The 25,912-nt window shown below is 36.0% G+C and overlaps 1 protein-coding gene across 3 annotated transcripts; it reads left to right on the plus strand.

Moving 5' to 3' along the window:
* Positions 1–25,526, plus strand: LOC110442834 (kinesin-like protein KIF2A). Of its 3 annotated transcripts, none has more exons than XM_021486647.1 (22): positions 1–187; positions 2,026–2,120; positions 2,405–2,485; positions 3,007–3,061; positions 4,624–4,743; positions 5,754–5,901; positions 7,540–7,643; positions 7,954–8,116; positions 9,319–9,409; positions 10,040–10,106; positions 12,013–12,101; positions 13,033–13,250; positions 13,874–13,915; positions 14,191–14,237; positions 14,751–14,839; positions 15,172–15,282; positions 15,561–15,628; positions 16,523–16,649; positions 17,887–17,985; positions 18,415–18,487; positions 19,447–19,509; positions 20,371–25,526. In XM_021486647.1, exons 1-22 carry the CDS (start codon positions 133–135, stop codon positions 20,457–20,459), a joined length of 2,094 nt encoding a protein of 697 aa, XP_021342322.1. In that variant the 5' UTR covers positions 1–132; the 3' UTR covers positions 20,460–25,526. The 3 variants fall into 3 exon arrangements, with proteins under 3 accessions (XP_021342322.1, XP_021342324.1, XP_021342325.1); XM_021486649.1 differs by having other exon boundaries at positions 3,007–3,052; XM_021486650.1 differs by lacking the exon at positions 13,874–13,915.
* The last annotated feature ends 386 nt before the right edge of the window (positions 25,527–25,912 follow it).

The following is a 25,912-nucleotide window of genomic DNA, read 5'->3' on the forward strand; positions in this document are numbered from 1 at the left end:
TAGAGTTTGAAAAATTCTCAACGGATGACCCAATGGACATGTGAATATTCGCATGAATTTACTCATATACTTAATTCTATAGCCTGAATTTGGGATTTCTCTTCCACTTCAGGGAAACAACTTTATCTCATCATGGATATGGCGGGTCTGAAAGTCGGCGTTAATGTCGACATTCAACGGACCGACGGTAAGATGGTCAACAAATCGATAGAAAAAGTCGCGGCCTTCGTTGCTACTGAGAAATATTACCGGGGCCGGGTCTATAAGCTTGTGCACAAATATATTGTATTGTCATATATATTTGCATCATGTCTCCTTGCTTTTGTAGATCAATAATAACAAATACATGAAAGCGATAAATTTACATTTATTTAAGTGGCAATCTTATGGTTTTTTTCGTTTTTGAAATGCCTGTCAAATAATTGTGCACATGCAGAAATATCGAAATGTCAAAATGTGGTACAGCGAATACTGAAGATTCATGAAATCGCCTTGAATATTGATAGCTGTATTTATGTCATTTTTCGCATTAAGGAAATACAACGTTAAGCTGACAGACTAGTTTTATGTGCATTTGGTAATATTCAAATGATTATGTAGGTCGCAAGCGGCCCGCAGGGTCTTGTTGACATTGGTTTGCATGAAAGTGGGATATATATGCATGGTTATAAAGAGAGGATGATTTTGTGGTCGAATAAGACGGAAATATGGTAACCACAACTCCAATTTACCAGTCATGCTTTTTCATGATACTACTTGTATTTTCGTGGAACCTACAATTTTAAACTTATTATATTCTTTCTATCATCTGTTAGGCCTTACAGTAGGCCTAGTGTTAATCTGCTTGAAAAGCATACTTACTAATAAAATAACTTTCTCGCAAAATTACCCAAGTCCGTCTTTGGGAAAAACATCCATATCATATAGACGTCTGACCTATAAGGTGACAGTACCCAAATGGGATCACCAAACCATCATTTTATTAAATCATTGAAAAATCTGAGGAGTAATATATATTCATTTATGGTTTTATCATAAGAAGGATTTCAATGGGAGCACTCGGGACCCACTTGAGATATTTATGGAACGTTCTGAAGTCACCAATCAGCGTCTCCGGTTTTTGCGAATGTCAGGACCCAAATCGGATCAAGGCTTGAATTTTGCAGTATCTTATGTTTCAAATGAATATTTTTTTTGTCAGCATATTACCATTTTATGATGACCTTTAGAATTTACATGACAAAAACCATTCCTATAGTGTGAATTTATTCTTCTAGTGCTGGTCCAAAACTTAATGCATAGTCGTCACACGCGCCATTTTTTAAAAATGTGATCAAAACAGTTACATTTGAGTTTGAATTACGTTTTCTTGTGCATTTGAACTTAAAAAGAAAATCATTTGTAAACAAAAAATGGTGCATGGCTATCTATTCTAAGATTACATCATTGTTATAACTGATTTGCTGACACATTTATTGATTTATAAGTATTTTTACAAAAAGCGATCCGATATGTGTACTGCCACCTTATCGGAAGAGAGAAATTTTGCAACGTGGCTGTCAATTCAGATTTCCATTGCCCTCACTTTGTAAACTTGACAATTTAACCAGTGCATTGATGTGCTATCGATGACAAAATCGCCCCGGATGTGATTCACATCCGGCTTGCTACGTTTCAAGGCATAGGATCAATTTAATACCTGGCAGGGTATAAATATTAGCACTAAATCACAAGAACAGTATCATCTACCTATGACACACCCATGTGTTTTGTAGGACATTAACAACTATCTGCGCTAGCATGGTTACATTCCTCAAAAAGATAAATTCCATATTTGTTGCAATTTATTCCTAAGATGTGATGGAAAATGATATTGACGTGCCATGTTTTCTTCTTTACCTAACCAAACTTATCAGGAGAATTGCATGTCCTATATATCCAAACTTAAGAAGTTATTAAGACACCTTAAAAACGATAAATGGAAAATATTGCAATATTGTGAGTTGATTGCTTTTTTAATTACAGGTCGTATCCATTCAGCTGTGATCAGCGGGGTGAATCCTGAGATGAGGAGTGTCACAGTTGAATGGTTTGAGAAAGGGGAAACTAAAGGAAAAGAGGTAATATACAATTATTGGACTATTGCCAAGTAATTTAGTGGCTTTTTAGTATATATATATAATTAACTCACAATCATATCCTATTCTTTACCAGTTTTATAATTGGCTTTTGAATAAAGGTAAATAATACAAATTTATTTGTTGCATATACACCAAAATGCAGTTGCAGAATAAGTATATGTATTTATTATTACCAGGTATATATGTAGGTTATTCCTAGTAGTATGATTTTTACAATTATGCAAACGAAATGAAGTTCAATAGCATTATCAAATATTTTATAGATTGAGGTGGAAGCAATATTTGCTTTAAATCCAGATCTCCAAACACCTGCGCAACCAGTGCGTGAAAGCCAATCTTCAAAGGTAAGTTTGGAGTGAGAAATTGTTTCATTGAACGTTAACTTATTTTGCAGGTAGGGTAAAACTATTGGCACGTGGACACAATAAATGTGTTTTAAAATGTCTGATGTTGATTTTTTGTTTAGCTTCTACAAATTGTTTTGCTATTTTCTTCAAATTTTAGATACCTAAATTGTGTTTCATAACTTCATGTGTTCATGATCACTAATTACATGACTGGTGTTTTGAGTATAAAGTCATTGATATTTAGTATTGTCCTGATGATAATAGATTATTATAGATTATCCTTCGTTTTTGTTGTTGTTGAGGAAACGGGGAATACTAAACAATCGACTTGAAAATGTGCCAAATTCAGTTTTATATATTCTCCATTTCTAATAGAATCTGAACTACATTGACTAGAATGCACGATTGGATATTTTTTCAGTAGGCAAGAAAGCAGCACTCTCTCATGTATACACTATATTTGTTTATTGTTATTTGCATATAATATATATATATTTATTGTTTCCATTTTTTAACAGAGCTCCAGAATTCCAAATGCACAATCTGGAGATGGACCAAAAGCTGGTAGGAAAGGTATTTATATCCCACCAATTTCACGATGGTACAAAACAATTGTTTATCTACTGATAATTACGTTGTGTAAGATATTTGGAAATGTGAACGATACAAAGTCCTTGGCCTGTTTACCAAATTATGTTGCTGTGTTACCTCCCCTTATGACACTTGATTGAAATCATATGATTTACATAAATATATTTTCATTCCACATGGCTCATTTATTTTATCTGTTTAACATGAAATCTAAAATACCACACCACACCCCAACAATTTCTAGAAAAGAAATTTATTATGCAGTGGAACTTGTATATTTTTATTGATAGCTGTTTGCCAAAGAAAAACATTAAATAACTGGGATATTTTAATAAATTAGCAAGCTAGATTTTTAGGTCACCTGAGCTTTAGCTCAAGTGACCTATTGCTATCCGTTTTCGTCCGTCGTNGGTTGCCCCAGCTAGAAGTGATATCCCCTATGATTGTCAGACACAGTTGCTTTGGAATGTCTTACTCAGTATTTGTTAAGTTGCTTGGTTCTAATGCTTATTTTGCCATTCTGGTCTCAGATTCAACATAATTGCCGGTGCTCTTCATTGAATTTATTCTTTTTGGAATGTCAACCTCAAGGTCGTAAAAGTTAAAATAAAGCAAAATTTTATTTTCATATGATGAAATGGTTCAGGCTTGCTCTCCCCATATAGCCTTCGTGTAGAAGTTGCATAATTTAACTGCAGATCCAAAGTTTCTCATTTTTAGCTCACCAGGTCCGAAGGACCAAGATGAGCTTATGCCATACCGTGGCGTCCGTCGTCCATCCGTCCGTCCGTCAACAATTTCTTTAAACGACTTCTTCTTATTAACCACTGATTGGAATTCCACTTTTCACTGGAAGCATCCCTAGGTGGTGGGGATTCAAAATTGTACAAATGGTGGGGCTGACCCCCAAGGGGGCTGAGGGGCGGGGCCAAAAGGGGTCAATTTGGCTATATTGCTTTAAGCGACTTCTCTGGAACTAAGAAGTGGATATCAACCATATTTGACTGGAAGCATCCCTAGGTGGTGGGGATTCATACAAATGGTGGGGCTGAGGGCGGGGCCAAAAAGGGGGCAATTTGGCTATATTGCTATAAACGACTTCTACTGTAGAACTATGCCATGGATATCAATCATATTTGGTCGGAAGCATTCATGGGAGGCAGGGATTCAAAATTATACAAATGGTGGGGCTGACCCCCCGGGCTAAGGGGTGGGGCCAAAAAAAGTGTATTACTTGGAAATGGTTGAGATCCCCACCATATAACCATGGTATACAATTGCTGAGTATAAAGAGAAGAATGCACATTTGCTTCCAGGATGGCTATAGGGTCTGGCCCCATCCTTGGAGACATGAAGAATCTAATACATGTACAGATATGCTACAAGGATTGGCCTTGGGGTCTGGCATATTCCCTTGATCTCATTCGGAGAATATTTTGCCATGATTGCTTTGGTATCCAGGTGAGCGATACAGGCCCTCTGGGCCTCTTGTTATTTATACAATTTTGTTTCTTTACAATTCACTGTTATTTTGAATTTGACAGCACCACTTTCAGCGAAGTCGAGGCGTAGTTATGCAGCCAATGCTCAGCCATCGGTGGTAGCACAGAATGGACAGTCAGAGAAAGCAGCCGCAGCAGCAGCTGCTTCAAAGGATGCAGCAGGTTTGTTACTATGTCACTGTTAACATTTACGGTAAGGGCCATTCCATAATTTATTGTATGGGGGAGGTGGGAGGCACCTGTATTATAATACATTATGGGTGGTTGTGTTCAACGCAGGTCTGCCAACCGTTCCTTATATCAAATAACTTTTTATATTTATGGGTGGTCACTGGTGGGGTCTCTGAAAAAGTGCCTCTCACTCCTCCCCTACGGTTCATTCTGGAACAGTCTTTAGTAAACAACATGCATCACTCAAATATTATGGTAAGAATTGAAATGGATAACTAACTCTGAAGTTGAAATTAAAATAATAAAATTCCATAATGTTTCATAGTGACTGGATATACGTATTGTGGGGATTATTGCCTCACGCAGCAGGCAAAACTTTTTCTATACCATAAATAAAGTGTTGCATCAGATTTTACTAAAACAAATCACAAACATCAAATAAAAGCTTTTAAATATGTTCTAATATGTTTTTTACTTATGTAATTTAGCTTTAAATACATATTTTGCAAAATTCTATGAAATTGCTCTTTAAAATGATTTGTTCATACATGAGGAAAACTCTTTGACTGTATATCTTTCTTAGTTCAAGGGTTATCAGGTTTGATCAAAATGAATAACATTGACCCATTTTGAAGTTAAAGGGTCAAATGTGTTTCAACTTTTGAATGACCTTTACAGATCTATGATATATCTACAGTCAGAATATCTGGTCTGGAGCTTATAGTTTAAAGAGTTATCAAATTTGTTCATATGAATAACAATACCTGAACTGATTTTGAAAAACACAGCTAGCTTTCTTTGTTGGAAGGCAATCTTACTTGTTCTTAGTTTGACCTTGACCTTCTCTTGATGTTACAGATCAAATTTGGTGATAAAGTCTACAGACATGTTTTCTGGGGGGTATATGAGTATGTTCAGTTTAATTCTGTATGTACTTACATGTGAAAAAGTAAAAGATGACAGCATTCAATTTCATAACGGAATGATTGTTGAAATTGTAGCTCGCAGGAAATCTAACTGTGTCAAAGAGGTCGATAAGATCCGACTGAAAAGAGAGGAACGCAGAGCCCAGCAGATTGCCATCAAGGAGGAGCGGGGCAGTGAATATGACATGAGTGACCCCAACTGGGAATTTATAGCAATGATCAAGTAAGGATGCCCTCTGATATGGTTATTATCTAACGTTGCTGTGCAAATATTTTTGAGGATTGGGACAAAAAGGCACAGCATTCGTTTAGAATACACGATGTTTTCCATTGAATTTATTGTACAATAACATTTCTACGTAACAGGATTTTGGACCATAGTAAGTTTGATAAATATAGGTTCTGCTGATATTGTGATTTGGTATGAAGGACTCATGATTTACGAACAATCTCATTGGGAGGATTTGGGGTTGTTTGTCTAAGTCGAGGCCAAAAATGCAAGGTTTGTGAAGTTGTATGTCTAGGACAACCAATTGAACAGTTAAGTTGTGTGTTAACTGTTATTGGATCACCAAGGGAGGGTTGATATTTTCCATCAAATAACTGCATTCAATATTAGAAAGAAAAAATGGTGAATCAGCAAATCCATATTTCATCCCAACCTATACAAGTGCTGATTAATATTTCATGCCAACTGACTTAAGTAAACAGTTACCCAGCATGTGTAGCTTTAATCAGTTGATACATGTTTTAATTATTGATGTTGCCTGCTGGAGAGTACCTGGAACTCTTTCAAGGCATGTATCTCCAGTGACGAGGAATATTGATACTGAGTAAATAATAGATGAGTTTGATCCTGTCCAGTCACTGTAGATTCTGTATACCTGTACATGTAGTAGTATGATAGGAGTTCATCGCTTCATGTGAATGCAGGATTGCTCACTTATAGTAATAGCTTGTTAAACTATGGTACTGGCCACGTCCATGAGCCAAGCAATCAAAATCCTCATGTATTCATAGGTTAAAGACTTTCTTACCTTAGAGGTTGAATCAGTTTAGTGGATAGACTCGAGGAAATAACTGTGTTGTGAACATTTTGTTATAATCATATATACAACGGCATTACAAACATGCACTACAATGCAGCAGGCTATATTGTGATTTGTTCTGCTATACTGTGTTTATACCCCCAAAACAAATTTAGGGTCTGGGAGGGAGGAGTATTGGACTCAGGTTGTCTGTCTGTCGGTCCATACACAGCACTATGTGGGTTATGCCCCTTTTGCAACATTTTTAGCCACATCTGCTTAGTACAGCTTATACCATTTGAAATCAAATTTTGTGAAAACTTCACGGATGCAATTAACATACATTGAAGTTTTGTATTAATGCTTGTTTTTTCTAATCTGGTAATTTATAAGGGGGTTATGTTCCTTTCCTAATTTCTATCCTACTTAGATACTTTTAAACATTTCTTGACTGATATATAATAAAATTAGTATAAACATGATTGGTCCCTTAAAGAGTTGTTTGATTTATTATTTCAAATATTTATTGCTTTACTGATTTTTTTATGTGAGAGTAGGGGTCATCCTGTGGTACTTCAAAATCTTTTGAAGTATGAAGCTGAAAACTTGATTGAAAATAATCATACAACAGTCAGTTTACCAGTAGTATTTCACATTATTGAATAGCTATATAATGGAATTGAATACCTCCTCTTGGTTAAAACTTGAAAAGAAAGCAAGAAAAATTTGCACTCTGACTTTTCTTACTTACCAGTTTGAAACAAAACAAAAAATTATGATTAGAAATGACTGACATGTTTCATGGTGAATTTACCCCTGATTTTTCACCACAGTGAATACCGTACAAGTTTAGAGTTCCGTCCATTGACGTCATCGGATCCAATTGTCAACCATACAATATCTGTTTGTGTCCGTAAGCGCCCTATGAACAAGAAAGGTAATGTAAAATAATCTGTATGGATCAAATTACCTGTAAACTGGTCAAGTTAGATATTGAAAAATTTCTATTAATATGGAAATATCTGGTGTTGTTTAACAACTTTGTGAGAAATGGATAAAAAAGACGAAGAATTTAAAGTTTGTTTCCTGGTAAATATAATGAAAATTTGTAAAAAAAAATAGGTTTTTTTTTTAACTGCATTATTCATTTGTAAAATCTTGACATGATTTCATAATATAGCTATGGTATTTTTAGAAAGTGTGTAGATGTAAAGTTTGTTTAATACTTAATTCTCTGTTTTCTACAGAATTGGCTAAAAAGGATGTTGATGTTTTAACAATTCCCAACAAAGAGAATGTGATAGTTCACGAACCAAAACTGAAGGTGGACCTTACCAAATATCTTGAGAACCAGAACTTCCGCTATGACTACTCCTTTGATGAGAATAGCACAAATGAGATGGTGTATAGGTAAACTTTAGTAGATTGGTGTCGCATTGTTGTAAATGTAACTTTAGTTTGGAACAGATTTAAACTACTGTAAAGGTGGAAATTCTCACGGTTTTCCCTTTTAGTGAATTATCGTGATAATATTCACATGCAAATATTTATTTATAGATATAGACTATTTGTAGATCTAAACATGGTTTGATTTGAGAACCATTGACAATGCACACCAGGATTAGTTCAAAGAGTCACAACATGAACGAACATATACGAACACGAAAATTTCCACTTTTATTGTATTTGATTCTATAACCTTTCACAGGACTTTAACTGTAAACTGCAATGATTTCTCCTTCTGGCTTTCTTACATCCCTGCAATGGGGAAGCATATAGTATTACCCATGTCCGTCAGTCCTGTCCTGTCCCATCAGATCACATTTGATCTCCTCCCATTTCAGTATCATCCTGTTACTGAATTCATTTTTATCAGATTTTGCTAGCCACTTGATAAAGGTCAAGTACAAGAATACCTCAAATGATATTGTATGTCATTTTTGTGTAGTCAAGGTCAAAGTCATTGTGTTACTTTTTATAGAAATTTATCAAAACAATATTCAGTGATCGTAATCTAATAACTTCATTTCGTGACAGATTTTTATCGAACTTAATTCAAAGGTCAGGTATCTCAAATGAATTTATATTCTAAGTTTTCACCGTCACCCTTACTATTTATAGAAATTTGTCAAACAGTGACATCAATAGCATGGGAGTGGGAAGCGTTCATGTCTTGCATCATAGTTTTAAAGATATATTTTCCCAGTGTCGAATAAACCCACTATACACTGTATGTGTACAGCATACTAAAGAAGAAAAGAATATTATACATCACCACAAGCTAATAGCTAGCTTACAACGATGACATCTGAGCGAATCTAATATACTATTAATATTGCTCATCTCCTTATTGCAGTCACACTCAAGAACTAAAAGACAACATTTCCTGTTGTTCAACATCAATCTTTATTCATAAATTCATGAAAAGTTTAATTCTAGGAATTACAAGTGATTACTTTTTCAATGTCATTTTGTCAAATTGCTGCCAAGAAAAGTTTAAGAACTGTTGTTTTCTTTTACAAAATATTCTGAACAAACAAAATCACATTTTGATCAATTGTTGTGAATGTAATGTAACTGATCAGGGTACCTTTCCTTTCTATTTCCTGTAGGTACACTGCCAAGCCTTTAGTGGAGTGTATATTTGAAGGCGGAATGGCCACCTGTTTTGCATATGGACAGACAGGGAGTGGTAAAACCCATGTAAGTAGGAATATGGACAGACAGTGAGTGGTAAAACCAATGTAAGTAGGAATATGGACAGACAGTGAGTGGTAAAACCCATGTACGTAGTAATATGGACAGACAGTGAGTGGTAAAACCCATGTAGGTAGTAATATGGACAGACAGCGCGTGGTAAAACCCATGTAAGTTGTAATATGGACAGACAGGGAATGGTAAAACCCATGTAAGGAGTAATATGGACAGACAGGGAGTGGTAAAACCCATGTAAGTAGTAATATGTAACACCTGGCACAGACAGTGAACTAGGTTTTAAAAGGGTTCAAATATCAGGAAAATCAGGACATGTAATTTGTAAAAAAATATTATTTTACTTTAGTCATGATAAATTATAATACTGATTTACATAAACTCACCACTGTATTTCACATGCAATTGTTTTTTTGATTTTGAATATCTTTATTGGAGTTATGCCTGTTTTTCTGATTTGGCATTTCCTGAGTTTTGTTCTCAAAGTAGGAGGGTTGTTGTAAAAGTTCTAGTTTTTTGAAGCTTTTACCTGAAATTTCAGAGTTTTTGTTGTTATTGTAAAGAGGTTTTAGGAGCAATTGACCATATTCAAGTACCAATTGTATGGACCTATCTTTGTAGACCATGGGAGGTGACTTTTCTGTCAAGGGACAGCAGGACTGTTCAAAAGGAATTTATTGTTTAGCTGGTAAGTACACTGTAACACATATGAGACAGGGTGTAATAGATTGGTCAGACAATAAAAATAGAAGGGTGCTTTGTGTTTCTACCTGTCGCCCTGTAGTAGCTCCAGACCTGCTCCAGTAAGGCCAAACAAAACTGATTACTTGGTTCTCAGGCCCGCGAGCATTTCATTTTAGGGCACCGCATTGCCGATTTCATCGTGAAAGTAATATAAAAAAAATCCAAGTCCTGAAAACGTTTGAATAAAGATAAGGAAATAGGCAAGTGTTAAAACGATTATGACTTATTAGTCTCGTGTACAAATGGCGCTCATTTCGGTACAAATACTATAAGGAATGGGGGGGTTCGTGATTCATCCCTGGAACATCCTTGGGGGGATTTTTCGGAGGCTTGCTCTATGACGGGTCTCTACACAACTATAAAAAGACAAGGTAATGCCCACAATGAACGTTTTACAAACTACACAATGAAAAAAAAAATTGCCATGTAAAATGAAGAAAAAAAATCCCTACCTGCCACATCTCGTTTGAAAAATTGGCCTGAGAACCAAGTATTTTATTTTTATTTTTTTGGCCTAAATGGTCATTGTGCACAAATAGAATTACAGTACATTAGCTGATTGAGAAGATAATGCTTGCAAATGGATAGAAAAATCAGTGTCAAATTAATTTGTAATTTATTTTCTTTATGACTTTCTGTAAACAAAATAAATGCAAATTATTGTACATGAAACCGATGTTGAACTCTATTGATGCTGCTTTTCCCTCTGTTAATATGAGATTGTGAAGTAATTATTCCTTATTGCAGCTGAGCAATGATAACTTTTAGGAATATTTTTTTGTGTTTATTATCAAATGATATGCAGATACAAAAAAGGGGATTTACTATTAGCAACAAACAGTGAAAAGATTGTTGTATCTGAAAGTGACTTTGAATTTTCCTTAAATGATCAATTTACAGGAAAAGCGATTCCATGGTCAAATAAGTCATTTCCCTAAGACCCATATTTACATAGAGAATAATACATGTCTTTTTTCATATCACACCCAGTATCAACCTGAGACTGCAATATCAGCCGAAGGGCCGAAGGCCCGATGGCTGATATTGGTCGAGGGTTGATACTGGGTGTGATATGGAAAAAGGCATGTTTTATTCTGTTTATTACATACTTACTAATAAAAGCTACTTTCTTATGATCTATTTTTCTTTTAAAATATTGAAAAACGAAAAATTTCCAAAATGGGTGTGATACAGGTTTTGCGGGCTGATACAGGTTTTGGGGGGCTGATACGGCTTTTGGGGTGTGATACGGCGAGGGCTGATATGGGTAAGGGTAATTGTGTCGTATCGCATATACAAAAAACCTGTATTTATAAGTAAGTATGTAATAAAAGGCAGTATCATCAATATATAGCTGTTACTGATGGATGAAATTAATCATGAAATCAAATCTTAATATTGACATCTTTCGATTTGAATTGTAAGTCAGTAATATTGCTAGTCTGAAGTTCATTCAGGCTTAGAATTACCCCTTCAGTCTACACATTTAGTAAATAATTTTAAAAAGTAGAAGTTAACACACTTCTGGGTATGATCTAGGTAACAGGTCCTGGATTTCTTCAAATCCACTGATGTAATTAGTGATGACCATTGGTCAACATCATTTACATTATCAACAATGCCAGCATCATTATTTCTATAATTTTCAACTATTCCAACCTTTGAATTGGAAGAGTTCAAATGTGTCATCAGGGAGGGATGAGTTAAACACTAGAAGCTGGCCTCTACAGGGATCATTTTCCTTATTGTGGGGTTCAACTTCAGAAACTGTACCATTGCATCCTGTGACTCATTTCTCATGTTGGGTAGTTCTAAAATGGCCTAACTTCTGCTTATATTTTCATTTTCAGCCAGGGATGTTTTCAAATTGCTCCATACCAAGTATAAGAAGCAAGAGTTGATTGTAGGGGCAAGCTTCTTTGAAATTTATAGTGGAAAGGTAAGTCGTCAGTACAAAAAAACAACAACCTGATAATCAAATGTAACCCTCGATCAAAGTCTAAAACATGTTAGTGTAGGTGCTATTCCAGATATCAGATAGCAGAGGTACTTGATTAGTCCCCTTTCAGCACTAGCAGACAGGACTATAGAATGGCACTCCATCTGTCAGTCTGTCCATGTATAACTGGCATTTCTCCAACAACCAATATTTATAGGTTTCCTCACTCCAGACTCGTGTGATAAACCTTTGGCAATTGTTTCCCTGATCGGAAATAGGAATAATGTATTCCCAAGAGAAACAAGGTTTTCTACATATAATATCTACCTGGTAAAAATTTTTGGAGGAAGGGTCCCAAAACTTGTGATGGTTGATTATCATGTTTATTCAACTCCTATTAGTTAATTTTCAAATGGTAAAATACACTCTGTAACCTCTAGTGTTTTAATACAGTTTAAAAATTATAAATAACTAAACTCGAGTTAGATAAACATAATAACCAACCGTCACTTATTTTGGAACCTCTATATGCCATGTGCTACTGGGGGCATATCTTGTATGTTCGTCCACCTGAAATGACCGAATTTTGCATGTGAGTGAGTACATCTTGAGATGGTGGAGTGTCATATGCCGAAATGTCATTGTTTTCTTAATTTTCTTGTTCTTAATGGTAAGTTAGTTTGTGGTCTTTAAGAATTGTTGCTGGATATATGTTTAGAGAAATTCCAAACTGTTGTTAAACTACACACAATCATAGTGAAAATTAATGTTAACATGCAAGCCTTATTTGCAAGTGAAAAATGAACAAAGGTTTGAAATTGATATACCTGTAGAAGCTTTCACATTGGTTGTTTTACAGCATTGGAATTTAGTACAGACACCAAAATCAGGTTTAGGAACAATATTCAATGCTAATTCACCCCCTTTTCAGGTATTTGACCTGTTAAATAAAAAACAAAAGTTACGAGTACTAGAGGATCACAAGCAACAGGTTCAGATTGTTGGGCTCAAAGAAGAACCAATCTCAAATCCAGATGATGTCTTGCGTCTCATTCAGCATGGCAACAATGTGCGGACATCTGGGACAACGTCAGCCAATCAGCATTCCTCTAGGTCACATGCAGTATTTCAAATTATCCTCAGACGAAGGTATGCCGTCCTAACTATAATAGTAATAATAATAATTTGAGGTTCTTATATACCGCTTTATCACACCGTAAGTCGTCTCAAAGCGGTTCACAAATTATTATCCGTGGTTATCAAGGGCCTTTGCAACCAGCCAATATCTTTCTCAGTTGCAAATATCTTTCTCAACTCCCTAGGGAGCATACAGCCGGAGCTGCCATTTCGGCGCTAACAGCTAGCATTCAACAATTCTAGCACTGCCCAACCACGTACTCATTTACAGCCGAGTAGACTGGAACATGTGGAGTAAAGTATCTTGCTCAAAGATACAACACAGTGCCGTGCCGCAACCCTTTGGTCGCGAGCCCGGCGTCCTACCACTAGACTACCGTGCCTTCCTTTAATGAATGCTTTACTTGTTTGTGTACATTTTGATGTTGTTTGGATTATCGGCTATTAAAAATAGGATTCATTACTGCTGGATTAACTTTTAAAATTTGTCTTAAGATTGATACTATGTACAGTTGTCAAATGGAATAAAGAAAAAGTTGACGTTTGTAGAATTTTATGAGATACAATGAAACTAGGCATTTACCCTATACAGTATATTCATATAGCAAATTGAATGATCTTCCCTATGTTTATAGCAAGTTGAAGCCATCAGCACGCCAAAATCAAGCCCCTATACCGTAAGTTCTGAGAGGTGCCTTTATCTCAATCACCATATCTGACATCCCTCACTGTTAATAACAATGAAAAAAAAGCATTTATCATACACATCTTGCATTTGACATACTCACGGGCACGTGTTGACATATCTTGAAGAGATTTTTGGCACCAGTTTTCATGGAAATCAGGTCCTTACATCGTAAATAAAATAGACTGAGGGGGCCACCGCATTAAAAAGGAGTTTGAAATTACTAGCTATACATCTATTGATTCTTTTTTTTCTTTTTTTTTTCAGGAATACAAATAAGTTGTATGGGAAGTTTTCATTGATTGATTTGGCAGGTTTGTGATTCCACTTTCTGTCCTTTAAAGCTGGCACATGTATATAAAATGTGTACTGGTAATAATACAATGACTATAGTATATGCCTGCTTCATAAACGTGAACAGAACCTTGTTTATCCAGACACTCGTGCTTCAGAAACAGATTTCTACAACATTTACTCAGAACTTCAATTTCATTAGACTGTTTCACAAAGCTTGATAAGTTATGAATTTGCATTACTCATTTGTAAGTCACACTAACGAATATCCGGGCATGTCATAAAAAATCATAGCTTAAAAAAACTGAAAGTTTGGATGAAAAAATTAGGGAAGATATAGACATGCTGGATGCCTGTCTGTCCGTTAATGCTTCGTGATTTGCATAAGTCATGTTTTTGTTTTAATATCCAGAAATTTGAAAATTTTTACAATTTCTTGAGGAACCTAAATGTCCGGATTATTGATGTCCAAATGTAGCTAATCTGACTCCTTCGAAGTATTTCATCTTCTACATATCCACTGTTTACTTCAGGTAATGAACGCGGAGCAGACACATCAAGTGCTGACAGGCAGACAAGGATGGAGGGTGCTGAAATTAACAAAAGTCTCTTAGCACTAAAGGTCAGTTGTGTTTTCAGACTCCGCTAAGGTTCTTGTGTAGTGTTGTCTGGCTTCATTGATGTTCTTGTGTAGTGTCTCCTTGTCAGTGGTTAAGATAGCCAGGAATATAAAGCATGTCCATCTGGCATTTAAGTAGTCTTCACCGGCTTGGGACTGACAGAGATATGAATTTGATACAGAGAGGAGAAATATTATACCACGTGGAAATGTGAATTTTTTAAAATCGTCAATTGTTATAACGATTTTGTACAGATTGAATATTACGTGAAATTTCAGCTGCGCTTTCAGTCATTTCAAATAACTTGCATTATTGAAAAACTTGGCATTTCCAGGAGTGTATCCGAGCTTTGAGTAGGAAGGGGGCTCACCAGCCATTCCGTGCTAGCAAGCTGACCCAGGTGTTACGAGATTCCTTTATAGGAGACAACTCGAGGACATGTATGGTGAGTATTCAGGACAATCAGTTACGCTACTGCAGATGGGTGGCTAATACATTTCTGTAGAAAGCTATCAGTTAACAGAGGGTGTATTGACTGTTCACATGACTTGGTCCATCCAATTAGAGAAAGGAAGAGAAATTATCAGTCTTACCCAGAACCCACGATGGTGGGTGCCTCTGAGATCTCTTGTTTCATGATCTTATGACATTGGTTTCATGTTTGACATCAGAGATATCTATAGATTAGGAAATTATCTTATGAAACTCCATTGATGTTTACAGATTTCTATGATCTCTCCGGGGATGAGCTGCTGTGAACACACACTGAACACACTGCGATATGCTGACAGGTTGGTATTACCTAGTATTGAGAATGTCGTGCACACCTCTGTGCTCACGTAGTAATGTGTTATTGAGTATTGAACACACTGCGATATGCTGACAGGTTGGTATTACCTAGTATTGAGAATGTCTTGCACACCTCTGTGCTCACGTAGTAATGTGTTATTGAGTATTGAATACTAGATTCAATTTTTCTCTAAAAAAAACCCATCTCTGAACATGAAATCATGGAAAGATGTATATGACTCTTGTATTTGAAGGTCAACAACACAGTTTGAGATCAACATTCCCTAAAATAGAAAAGTTAATAGATTAAATAGCTATACATGGTGTCATATATTTTTTATGAAAATTACACAAATCTTTTTATCACTAATGTGTGCCATGTATATCTGTGTTAGGCCACTATGTTAGTGTTAGACTTCAAGGGCAAAATCTAAATGAAGCTCAAATTAGTATCACAGGTTAGAAATACCGACGGCCATATTATATTTTCTGTTTATGGCACATGATTCCAAGGTCACAAAAACTAGCAAATTAAAGACAGGTTTCTTTACAAAGAAATCTGCTTTCTGTTGAATATTAAATCATTGTAACTTATGGTTTTACTTGTATTAGATATGACCATTACATCTCTTGTTATGGTGACTGATGAGTGGGGCCGCGGTGGCCAAGTGGTTAAGGCGTCTGACAATCTGCTACCACAAGCCCTCCACCACTGGGTTAAGAGTTTGAGGCCTACGTGGGGCAGTCGTCATGTACTGGTCGGTGGGTTTTTTCTGGGAACTCCAACCTTCCTCTACCACCAAAACCTGGCACATCCTTAAGTGACCATAGCTGTTAATAGGACGTAAAACACAAACAAACGTAACCAAACCAAACTGATGATTTGTGTATTACAGAGTAAAAGAGCTAGGACCAGGAGGACCTGTGGAGGGGAAGCCGGCAGAGGTGGCCCTACCCAACAACTACAACCTTGGTGCTATGTCTCCACAAAACAGTGATCTACAGATGTTAAAAACCTCCAATGTAAGACACAGTGATTGTTAAGTGCATGAAAACATATATAGACCCTTGTGATTCTTTGCTGTTAATATTTGAATGACTCTCTATAATACCCACCACTTTATGGGGGTTGGGAGCTGAAGTGTTGCCCGTGTCGCTTTGTGTAACCTTTTGCCCCATCCCAATATTCAGTGTGATCGCTCTAGCAACCTCATTTCGTAACAGATTTGATCAGAATTTATACCACGATGAGGTACAAGAATATCTCAAATGAGTTCATATTTCAGGATTCTAAGATCAAGGCCAATGTTACTATTTATTGAATATGTTACGATTTTAGTCTGTCACTTAGGCAACATTGTTTTTGAAAAATTAAAACAAAATTAAAACAAAATAAAAAGTTCAATAATGAGAACACTAAAAATGATGTGTTCAGGGTTCAAAGATCAAAGTTAAGGTTGATAGAGGTGAAATGGATACCGAGAAAAACCGCTATAATGCAGTTCAGACATAATCGATATTGCACTGCAGTACATTTGAGTCATACCAGTTTTTTGCAGGAAAGGTTTGAATTAAATTCACACTTGTAAAATACACTAAAATCTAACCTAAATCCATCAAACGTAATCTGAAATTACATGATCTTTTCATTAATTAAGAACATCAATGATTTTAAAGTGTAACATCATCCCTTGAAGCAATCAAAGTTAATTTACGGCACTATGTGATCTGGTAGTGAGATTGTTTAGTGTAAGTTAAAAACCGGTAACTCAAATGAAAAATCTGTACTCTTTGACATCATGTTCACTGCTTCCCAAAAGACAAGGTTTTGTGAAAAATTTAAGAGGCAAGAGGGCCATTGGGAAGAATGTTTCCCTGAAGCGAAAAACAGGTGATAGAGGAAATGGTAGATTGTTCATAAGATTATGAAACTGATTGCCTGTTCCAAAATTGCATCTAAACAAACTAGCAACAAACCTAATCAACAGCCTAATTAAGGTCTTGACATGTTTGAAAGTCTGTGTAAATAGAACTCGAGTATTAAAGCAAAAGTTATGGAGAAAATTGCAAAATTATTTTTAAAAATCTCCATCCCTTAGTGTGGTAAGAAACAAAGATTTTGATGATTTGCTCCAGAGGCTGAGGTCACATTAAAATACCTAAGGGTTACCATTACTATTTTTAGAAATCTATCGCACAATGAGACTATTTTCATACACGTGTAAAGGCCTATCCCCTACTTTTCAATATTTGTTTGCAGGAAGAGGTCACGGATGAAATGCTGACATTCCACGAAGTTGTCAACCATATGCAGGAAATAGAGGAGGAGGTTATAGATGACCACAAGTCGATTATAGAGGTCAGTCTGAAGCTTTTTATACGCCCGTCAAAGACGGGGACGTATTATGTTATCACGCGGGCGGGCGGGCGGNATATCAATTACTCACAAATACTTCATATATTTCAATCATACAAACAACTGCTCATTCAATGTGTGACGGCGTATTATATACCGCTCGCGGTAACCTTGTTGTTTACAGGTAACAGGTCGGAGTAGGCTATATGCTTCTCTACCATGCATGTCATGGTACCCTTACTGAGAAACTCTATTAGATGTGAGAATATTAAGTGTTTATCCTAAAGTTTTGGTCAAATGGTTGTCATTATAATCTGATAAATGTTACGGTTTCAAAGAATCTGATAGCTGCATGGCGTAATGACATACTTAGGAGATGCCCTTGAAGTTTGCCTTGATATTATTGATCGTCACTGTTTTCCTATTATATAGATAACACAGAAATGGCTAGCTGAAGACAAGAAACTGTACAAGGCGACAGACGATGTGGACTATGATGTTGAAGGTATCACCGCAAATAATGACACTTAAACAAAATGTTAAAAACCTTTAAAAAACATCTTTCGAATAACCAAATGGTATTTCGCCAGTAACACACATAACGAGCTACAATGTTGTTTAAATGAGTGACCTTCACCCATATTCAAGGTCACAGAGGTCAAATGTCTTGATAAAAGACTAAACAACTGCAGAATAACCAAAATGGCATCTATAGAGTACTGATATTTGTCCCGTAAAATGCTTAGATGAAGAGTTATCATGTTGGTAATGTGATGACCTTGATCCACTAACAAGGTCACATGGTCCAATGTGTATAAACCTTTAAATGACCTCTCCATAGGTACTGATACATTGACTGTAGCTTTATTTTTGAGTCAACTTTTAAGGTTACAAGTATCAGATTAATACCAGATGAGTGATGCAGGACTATTTTGCCTCTTGTTAGATCTTAAACTGAATTTGTGTTTCGTTATGAAGACAGTCGGATAATGCAACAGCAAGTTTCTATACCTAAACAAACAAAATCAAAGATGTTATCAATGATAGCCTGTTAAATTGCCATATTTTTTAACCAAGGAAGATCAGGGCCCGTATTCATGAAACTGCTCTCGTGCTCAAGCATGGAATCTGTGTCAGTATTTGGCTTTAAGTTTCTTTAAAATGTTTCCAAATCATTGAAAAAATACGATTTGTTTATTGAGTTGTAACCAGAACAAGAAATTAGGCTTGAGCACAAAATCTATGCTTGAGCATGAGAACGGCTTCATGAATACGGCCCCAGATGCTCAACTTACAAAGTGGCAGAAAAGTTTCAAATTTGGTGTTTTAAGGTTTGCTATAGTATGTACCTGCAAAATGATAGCTGGAAATAGTGTCAGTTCACTACTTAATGTTGATAACAAATAATATCAAATTGAAACGACTTTCTTGTTAATTTGGAATATCCCTCATTTATCATTTCAGCTTATGCACAACAACTGGACAACCTGCTGGCAAGAAAGATCCAAACACTAACGGCTCTGAGAGGTATGCCTAAATATTTTTAATGATCAAACTTGAACTGATTATTTCTAAGGTTTTAGTTTTACAATTCTTTTAGTATCAAATATTTTGATTGATATTTTGATTGTAGGAATATCAATAAGAATATTTGTGATTGGAGTCCTTTCTATAATTTTGTATTATGACTTAAAAATTTGGTGATCTGTATAATGTGAAAGAGTTTGTGCGATTCATTATTGATAATTTAAGTGTATCTTGCTGTATGATTGGTTAGGCCAAATAAAATTAATTACTTGGTTCTCAAGCCAATTTTTTTCAAAAAAGATGCGGCAGGGCGGTATTTTTTTTTTTTCATTGTACATGGCAAAAACGAGACGAGGGCGATTTTTTTTTTATTGTGTAGTTTGTAAAACGTTCATTGTGGGCATTACCTTGTCTTTTTATAGTTGTGTAGAGACCTGGCATAGAGTAAGCCTCCGAAAATCCCCCCACGATGTTCCAGACGAGAATCACGAACCCCCCATTCCTTATTTGTACCGAAATGAGTGCCATTTGTACACAAGACTAATAAGTCATAATCGTTTTAACGCTTGCCTGTATCTCAATCTTTATCTTTATTCAAACGTTTTCCGGACTTGGGTGACGAACGAGTAAAAACGACATGCGGACCAATTTTCCGGATTTTTTTAAAGATGGCGGCTGGCGTATTCATGATTTTTTTTTTATTACTTTCACGATAAAATCGGCAATGCGCATGATCCTGAGAACCAAGTAATCAATTTTTTTTGGCCTTAGTAATGTGTTAATATCACTACTATTTAACTCATCACCAATGATATCTTATGTCTTCAGCCTTCAATCACTATTTTGAAACTTGTCTTGCAGAAAAAGTATCAAGTTTCCGCAATGATTGTCAGGAAGAGGAAAACCTTAGCAAGAACTTAAAGAGTCGAAGACAACCAAATTCAAAGTGATCCTCAGTTAACGAGGTGCAGACATGTATTCATTATCATCTGTTTTACCATATGCACATAGTGTTGCCCGTCTAGGCTTCAGCTCATGTTTCACTTCCATTTCTCCTGCTGATGAGATTTTCTTTCAAGTTCAAAAACAAGATTCGCTAGTCTAGCTTGAAATTGGTGTAACCTCCAGCATCATTTTCCCCCAACAAATCGAAGGACTGGAACGAGCCAGCTGTAAATGGGGACAAGTAGTGTGGCAAAAATGTGCCGTTATTCAGCCAAGTCTGTGATATAGAATTTGTTGTGAAGCTCTGCTGTAGTTGGCGTGCATTTCGTAGTCAGGAGGAAGTTTTGTGGAAGCCTGTGGACACTATATAGCTACAACCGTGTACAGGACTATTGGGACTTTTCTTCAAATCTTCAACTTCATCAGTCATCTGTGTTGTGATTCAAAGATCAGATATCAGGGAGAGATGCTGGTGAACTGTCTCTAAGATTTTAACAGTTTTTGTGATTATCTCTCCTCTACACATTATTTCTGAAGGACAGACTGTCATGTGGTTTACAGTAACGATGTGGTCACAACTTGCTATAGCCGTTCACAGGTGCTCAAGCGTTCACCCACCACCGTTATTTACAAGTCATTGTTATAGTTATTACCAGTTCATTTATAAAGCCAATATGGGAGAGAGACGAGAATTTTATGTGATATTTATTTTCTATTATTAGTACAAATTGTTGTATTATTATAAACATGTGTACATTTGTGAAATGCATGCATGTATTTAGCTGTTATAGGTGTATCATAGAGATTTTTGAAAATTGTGTGAATGAATGCGAGTAAGTACCATTACTACACCCTTAACCAGCATAAACATACACCATCATGTCTTCTTAAGCGATTGAGTGTTTATTTCTTGCCTTGAAGTTTCAACATTGGTGATAATTCAGTGACTTGAAATCGATAGGCAACAGCTGATGGCTTCATTATTTGATAAGCTTGTAAGTACAGATTTTAGAGGTTGAAAATGTGTTCTGCTGTTATTAAATGTTGTCATATTAAACTGACAACTTTCATGTTGCCGGGGATTGTCTGAAAGGTAATTCATGTTTATGATCAAATATCAACTTAAAGCTAGGTAGACAAGGTTGCTGAATAAAGTCGAGCAAGAGGTCATGTTTCAATGTTAATCACAGGGACAGGAGATCCAGTATATTTAATGTAGCATTTTATCTGGATAAGATTCATAAGCATAATCATACACATTCTTTAGAGTACTAGGATATATTAATGAGAGAAAAAGATACAAGACCAACAGTATATGTATTAGGTCTATCTAAATCTCATGTAAAGTATTTTTGTGGAGATATTTTGAGCCACATGCACAATGAACAATATTTGCTATGTTTAACAGATGAGATGTAAATAATTATCTGGAAGCCTTTTTTTTCCTTTCTTTTGTTTTTGAGAGAAGTTATTTTACAAAGCACTGTACACACAGGTATATATTGACGTGTATTGTAATTTCCTGGATCTGTTTGTCATACGACATGATGATCTGGCTTCTTTCATATGTAGAATCACATCATGATGTTCACATATTTTTACCATTTTACCAGGGACGCATGTCACATGAGTAGTGTTCATTTTAAACATTAAAACCATGGTTAGTATGCAGATTTATGTCTGTCACTTAAGTATTTGTACTTCTACATCCAAAGATCCTATTTTACATTAAAATACCACCCAGCAATGAACAAATATAAGGTTGAGTAATTATCGTTTTCTGGCTTTAATGATATTATGAATCGATACATTTATGTATTTCATTCAATGATAGATATGAAAGGTTTGTATATTTCTATGCAAAGAAATGTACTATATATATTATTAGTAGGTTGTGTTATTAAGATTCAAGCAGGGCATACAGCTTCCGACCAGAGTATCGGGCTAGGGTAAGCTTAAAATGATCTATGGCAGTAACTGCTTTGTGGTAGTGATGTACATAAGGAAGGCTGAAGAATGAGACAACACACTCACACAGCAGTATACAAACATTCTAAATACTTTCCTGTGTTCTTATTATTAAGAGTTACGGTGCATGACACCTTAATATACAGCTGTTGGTACCTGATAGATACACAGTATTGATGAACAGTAACTGAGTGACAGGTACATGCCCCTGCTAGTTTGGTCCAGTGGTGTACTTTGTATTGGGTGGACATGTGAGCTTGCTTTACCCAGGTCTTTCCATTGATGTTCAGAGCCTTGTGATTCAGTATAATTTGTTATTTAAGCTGTGCAGTTTCATCATAATTGTGACATCGATGAGTAATTTGATAAGTTAGAATTATGTTCATGTTTTCATGCTAGTAAATTAATAACCAGTAAATTGGGTCTGCTTTTATATCTCGCATTCCAAGCAGTTTGACTTGTCGAACTAGAATTGTTCGTTTATGAAGTAGGGGCAGACCCTAGTGGGAGAATAATTGTGAGCCTGGTGAAGCCTTTTATATTTACTTCAGAAAAGGCTCAACTATTCTGGCCGCAGGAGAGATTATACTAGGAAAATATTCTCTTTTTTTTTAATATATATTTATTTAAATACTTCTTCACAAAATAATCTAGTAGCCCGGTAAGGAATCATATGCTCATTGTGAACTAGTGTGATATACCTATACCCGTCTCCACATAGAATCCATTTTATGTGATATTACAATTATCAGGGTCTAATGACCGCCAATTGTTCTCTTCAACAATGCTTCAATACATCTGACGTGAGAACCTGCCACAACAGTTAGTACATCACAAAACCTGTGATGCAATACAGAGGAAGCTGATAGCAATATATGATGTGTGTAATTTGTGGTATAATGTGGCCAATCTGCATTACAACAGTTCTTGTAGTGGTAGTGTTATGACCACAAGCCACATTCCATGTTACAACAGTGCTTGTAGTTATAGCCAAAGCCCAATAACAACAGTGCTAATAGTGGTAGTGAGATGTGTGAACGTGTGTGTGTTTGAGTGCATGTACTGTACTGAGACTCATCATGTTGGTGATCCTACTACAGTTTGTGAGTAGTATGCCAGTCCTCGTTACAACAGTTCGCCTAGTAGTAGCGAGATGTGTGAATGTGCGTGTTCCTGTGTATTGAGCCTCATCACGTTGGTGATCCTACTACAGTTTGTGTGTGTAGTATGCCAGGCCTAGTTACAACAGTGCTAATAGTCGTAGTGAGATGTGTGAACGTGTGTGTGTTTGAGTGTATGTACTGTACTGAGCCTCATCATGTTGGTGATCCTACTACAGTTTGTGAGTAGTATGCCAGGCCTCGTTACAACAGTTCGCCTAGTAGTAGCGAGATGTGTGAATGTGCGTGTTCCTGTGTATTGAGCCTCATCACGTTGGTGATCCTACTACAGTTCGTGTGTAGTATGCCAGGCCTCGTTACAACAGTGCTCGTAGTGGTAGCGAGATGTGTGAATGTGCGTGTTCCTGTGTATTGAGCCTCATCACGTTGGTGATCCTACTACAGTTTGTGTGTAGTATGCCAGGCCTCGTTACAACAGTGCTCGTAGTGGTAGCGAGATGTGTGAATGTGCGTGTTCCTGTGTATTGAGCCTCATCACGTTGGTGATCCTACTACAGTTTGTGTGTAGTATGCCAGGCCTTGTTACAACAGTGCGCCTAGTGGTAGGCGTTGGTTTTACTAACTGCTTAAACTAAAACAGAGAGACTTACCTTCATTACATAGGTAAGTCTCATCAACGAAAGTGGGGAGGCGTTAACCTTATACATGTATGTCATTTATATACTTTATTTTGATTATGCAAAACAAACAATATACTTAATATATATACGTGTATATGCAATTACATGTATTGTCAGTATATAGATTACGGTAAGGAAGAATGATGGTCAGCCTGGTCACCAAAAAACTTGATGTTGCTTATTTTATTTGACCAATAACTAAGAAATACAACAATTACATTTTGTACACTCACTGAATTATAAGTTTTTGCATTTAAAAGAAGACTGTGTCTCTTAATGAGGTTATATTGTTCTGCTCAATTTTAAATTTGACTATTGGGAAGGGACCATAGATTTTGAAAAGTGTCTGCAAGATATGACCACCCAAATTCATTTTTATTGTTCTTCTTTAATTTTACAAAAAATGATTTGGTGAATATCATCTACCCTTGAAGAATAAACAATTCCAGAACTTACAAACATCCATACATCTTTGTACATTTTACCATTTAATTTATTGTATATATTATTGAAGTATGCTGAATATGAACCACCTTCACGCCAGTTTAAATCACAATTTATACTCCAAAGATTACTCACCCTATATACGTTGTGGTATGTGGTACTCCAATCGGCTTGTATATTCCACGCCATGTACATGTACGTCTGTGGATTGTGATAATAACCTAAAGCTTGTATATCCCACATCACAACAGTACCTTAATACATGAATATCTATCTGTAGTACTCACAGAAGCTTCTAGTGTCCACCATGCCCACACACCTTACCATGTACATAGGGCCCTTGGTACCTCCATCAACTTGTATACTCCAGCGTGACATACATTTACTAGCCATGTACATATTGTGCATCATGATGGTATTTGCATCATCTAGTATTCTCTCAATTCATACCTCTAAAGATTTTATACTTTAGGATATCCTCAAATTTACCTGTCATCATATTATGGTGGTACTTGGTCTTATCTTGGTACCTTGATGTACTGAATTGTCTTCTCAGTATTGATGCTGTTGTGAACTAGGGGGAGGATTAGTTCATCATTCAATAAAGATTTGCTGCACATATTACATCAGAGGTATGTGAAATGGAGAAAGAGAAAAAATTGAATATTATAGCAGTGTTATCAATGTGTAGCATCACATCATGGGGTTCACCACAATAATGATGTAGCACACCCAGTTACATGTGATTGCCCTGTACCTGTATTAATCATGTCTTAGCTATTCTGTTGTTTATAATATTGATTTCCACCAAAATGTTACCAAATGATCTGCAATGGGAAAAAAGAAAATAAATCATTTTACATAATTTATTAGTTTTGTTTTATCTACAGTAAGGAGAACAAGGGACAAATAGTGAAAACTCTGTTGGTGCAAGAAAAAGTAAGAATTATGTACACGGTTCTGATGTACCCATTAAGCTGTTTGTTACATGTAGTTTACAGAGGTATATTGTGATGGATGTACCTAGTATATGAAGTGGGGTATTTATTCTTGTAACAAAAATCTTAATTTGTGTCGCTGTGCAGTAAATAAGTCATTGACCTTCACCTGGGCTACATTCGCATATACCGGTTGAAACGGTATGTGTGGTGCAGAAATTTTCCACGATTAACGAACACACTTGGACCGTTCTATAAGCAGAGCTAAAAATGCAGTTTCAGAGAATAAAACACAATCAAGAATTTC

Source organism: Mizuhopecten yessoensis, unplaced genomic scaffold, assembly GCF_002113885.1.
Source record: "Mizuhopecten yessoensis strain PY_sf001 unplaced genomic scaffold, ASM211388v2 scaffold716303, whole genome shotgun sequence".
Lineage (NCBI taxonomy): Eukaryota > Metazoa > Mollusca > Bivalvia > Pectinida > Pectinidae > Mizuhopecten > Mizuhopecten yessoensis.

Coding starts and splice junctions, on each gene's coding strand:
- LOC110442834 (XM_021486647.1), top strand. CDS start 133: ATGGATATGGCGGGTCTGAAAGTCGGCGTTAATGTCGACATTCAACGG. Junction 14,840..15,171: donor AAAGTCTCTTAGCACTAAAG/GTCAGTTGTGTT, acceptor TGGCATTTCCAG/GAGTGTATCCGAGCTTTGAG. Junction 16,650..17,886: donor AGATGTTAAAAACCTCCAAT/GTAAGACACAGT, acceptor ATTTGTTTGCAG/GAAGAGGTCACGGATGAAAT.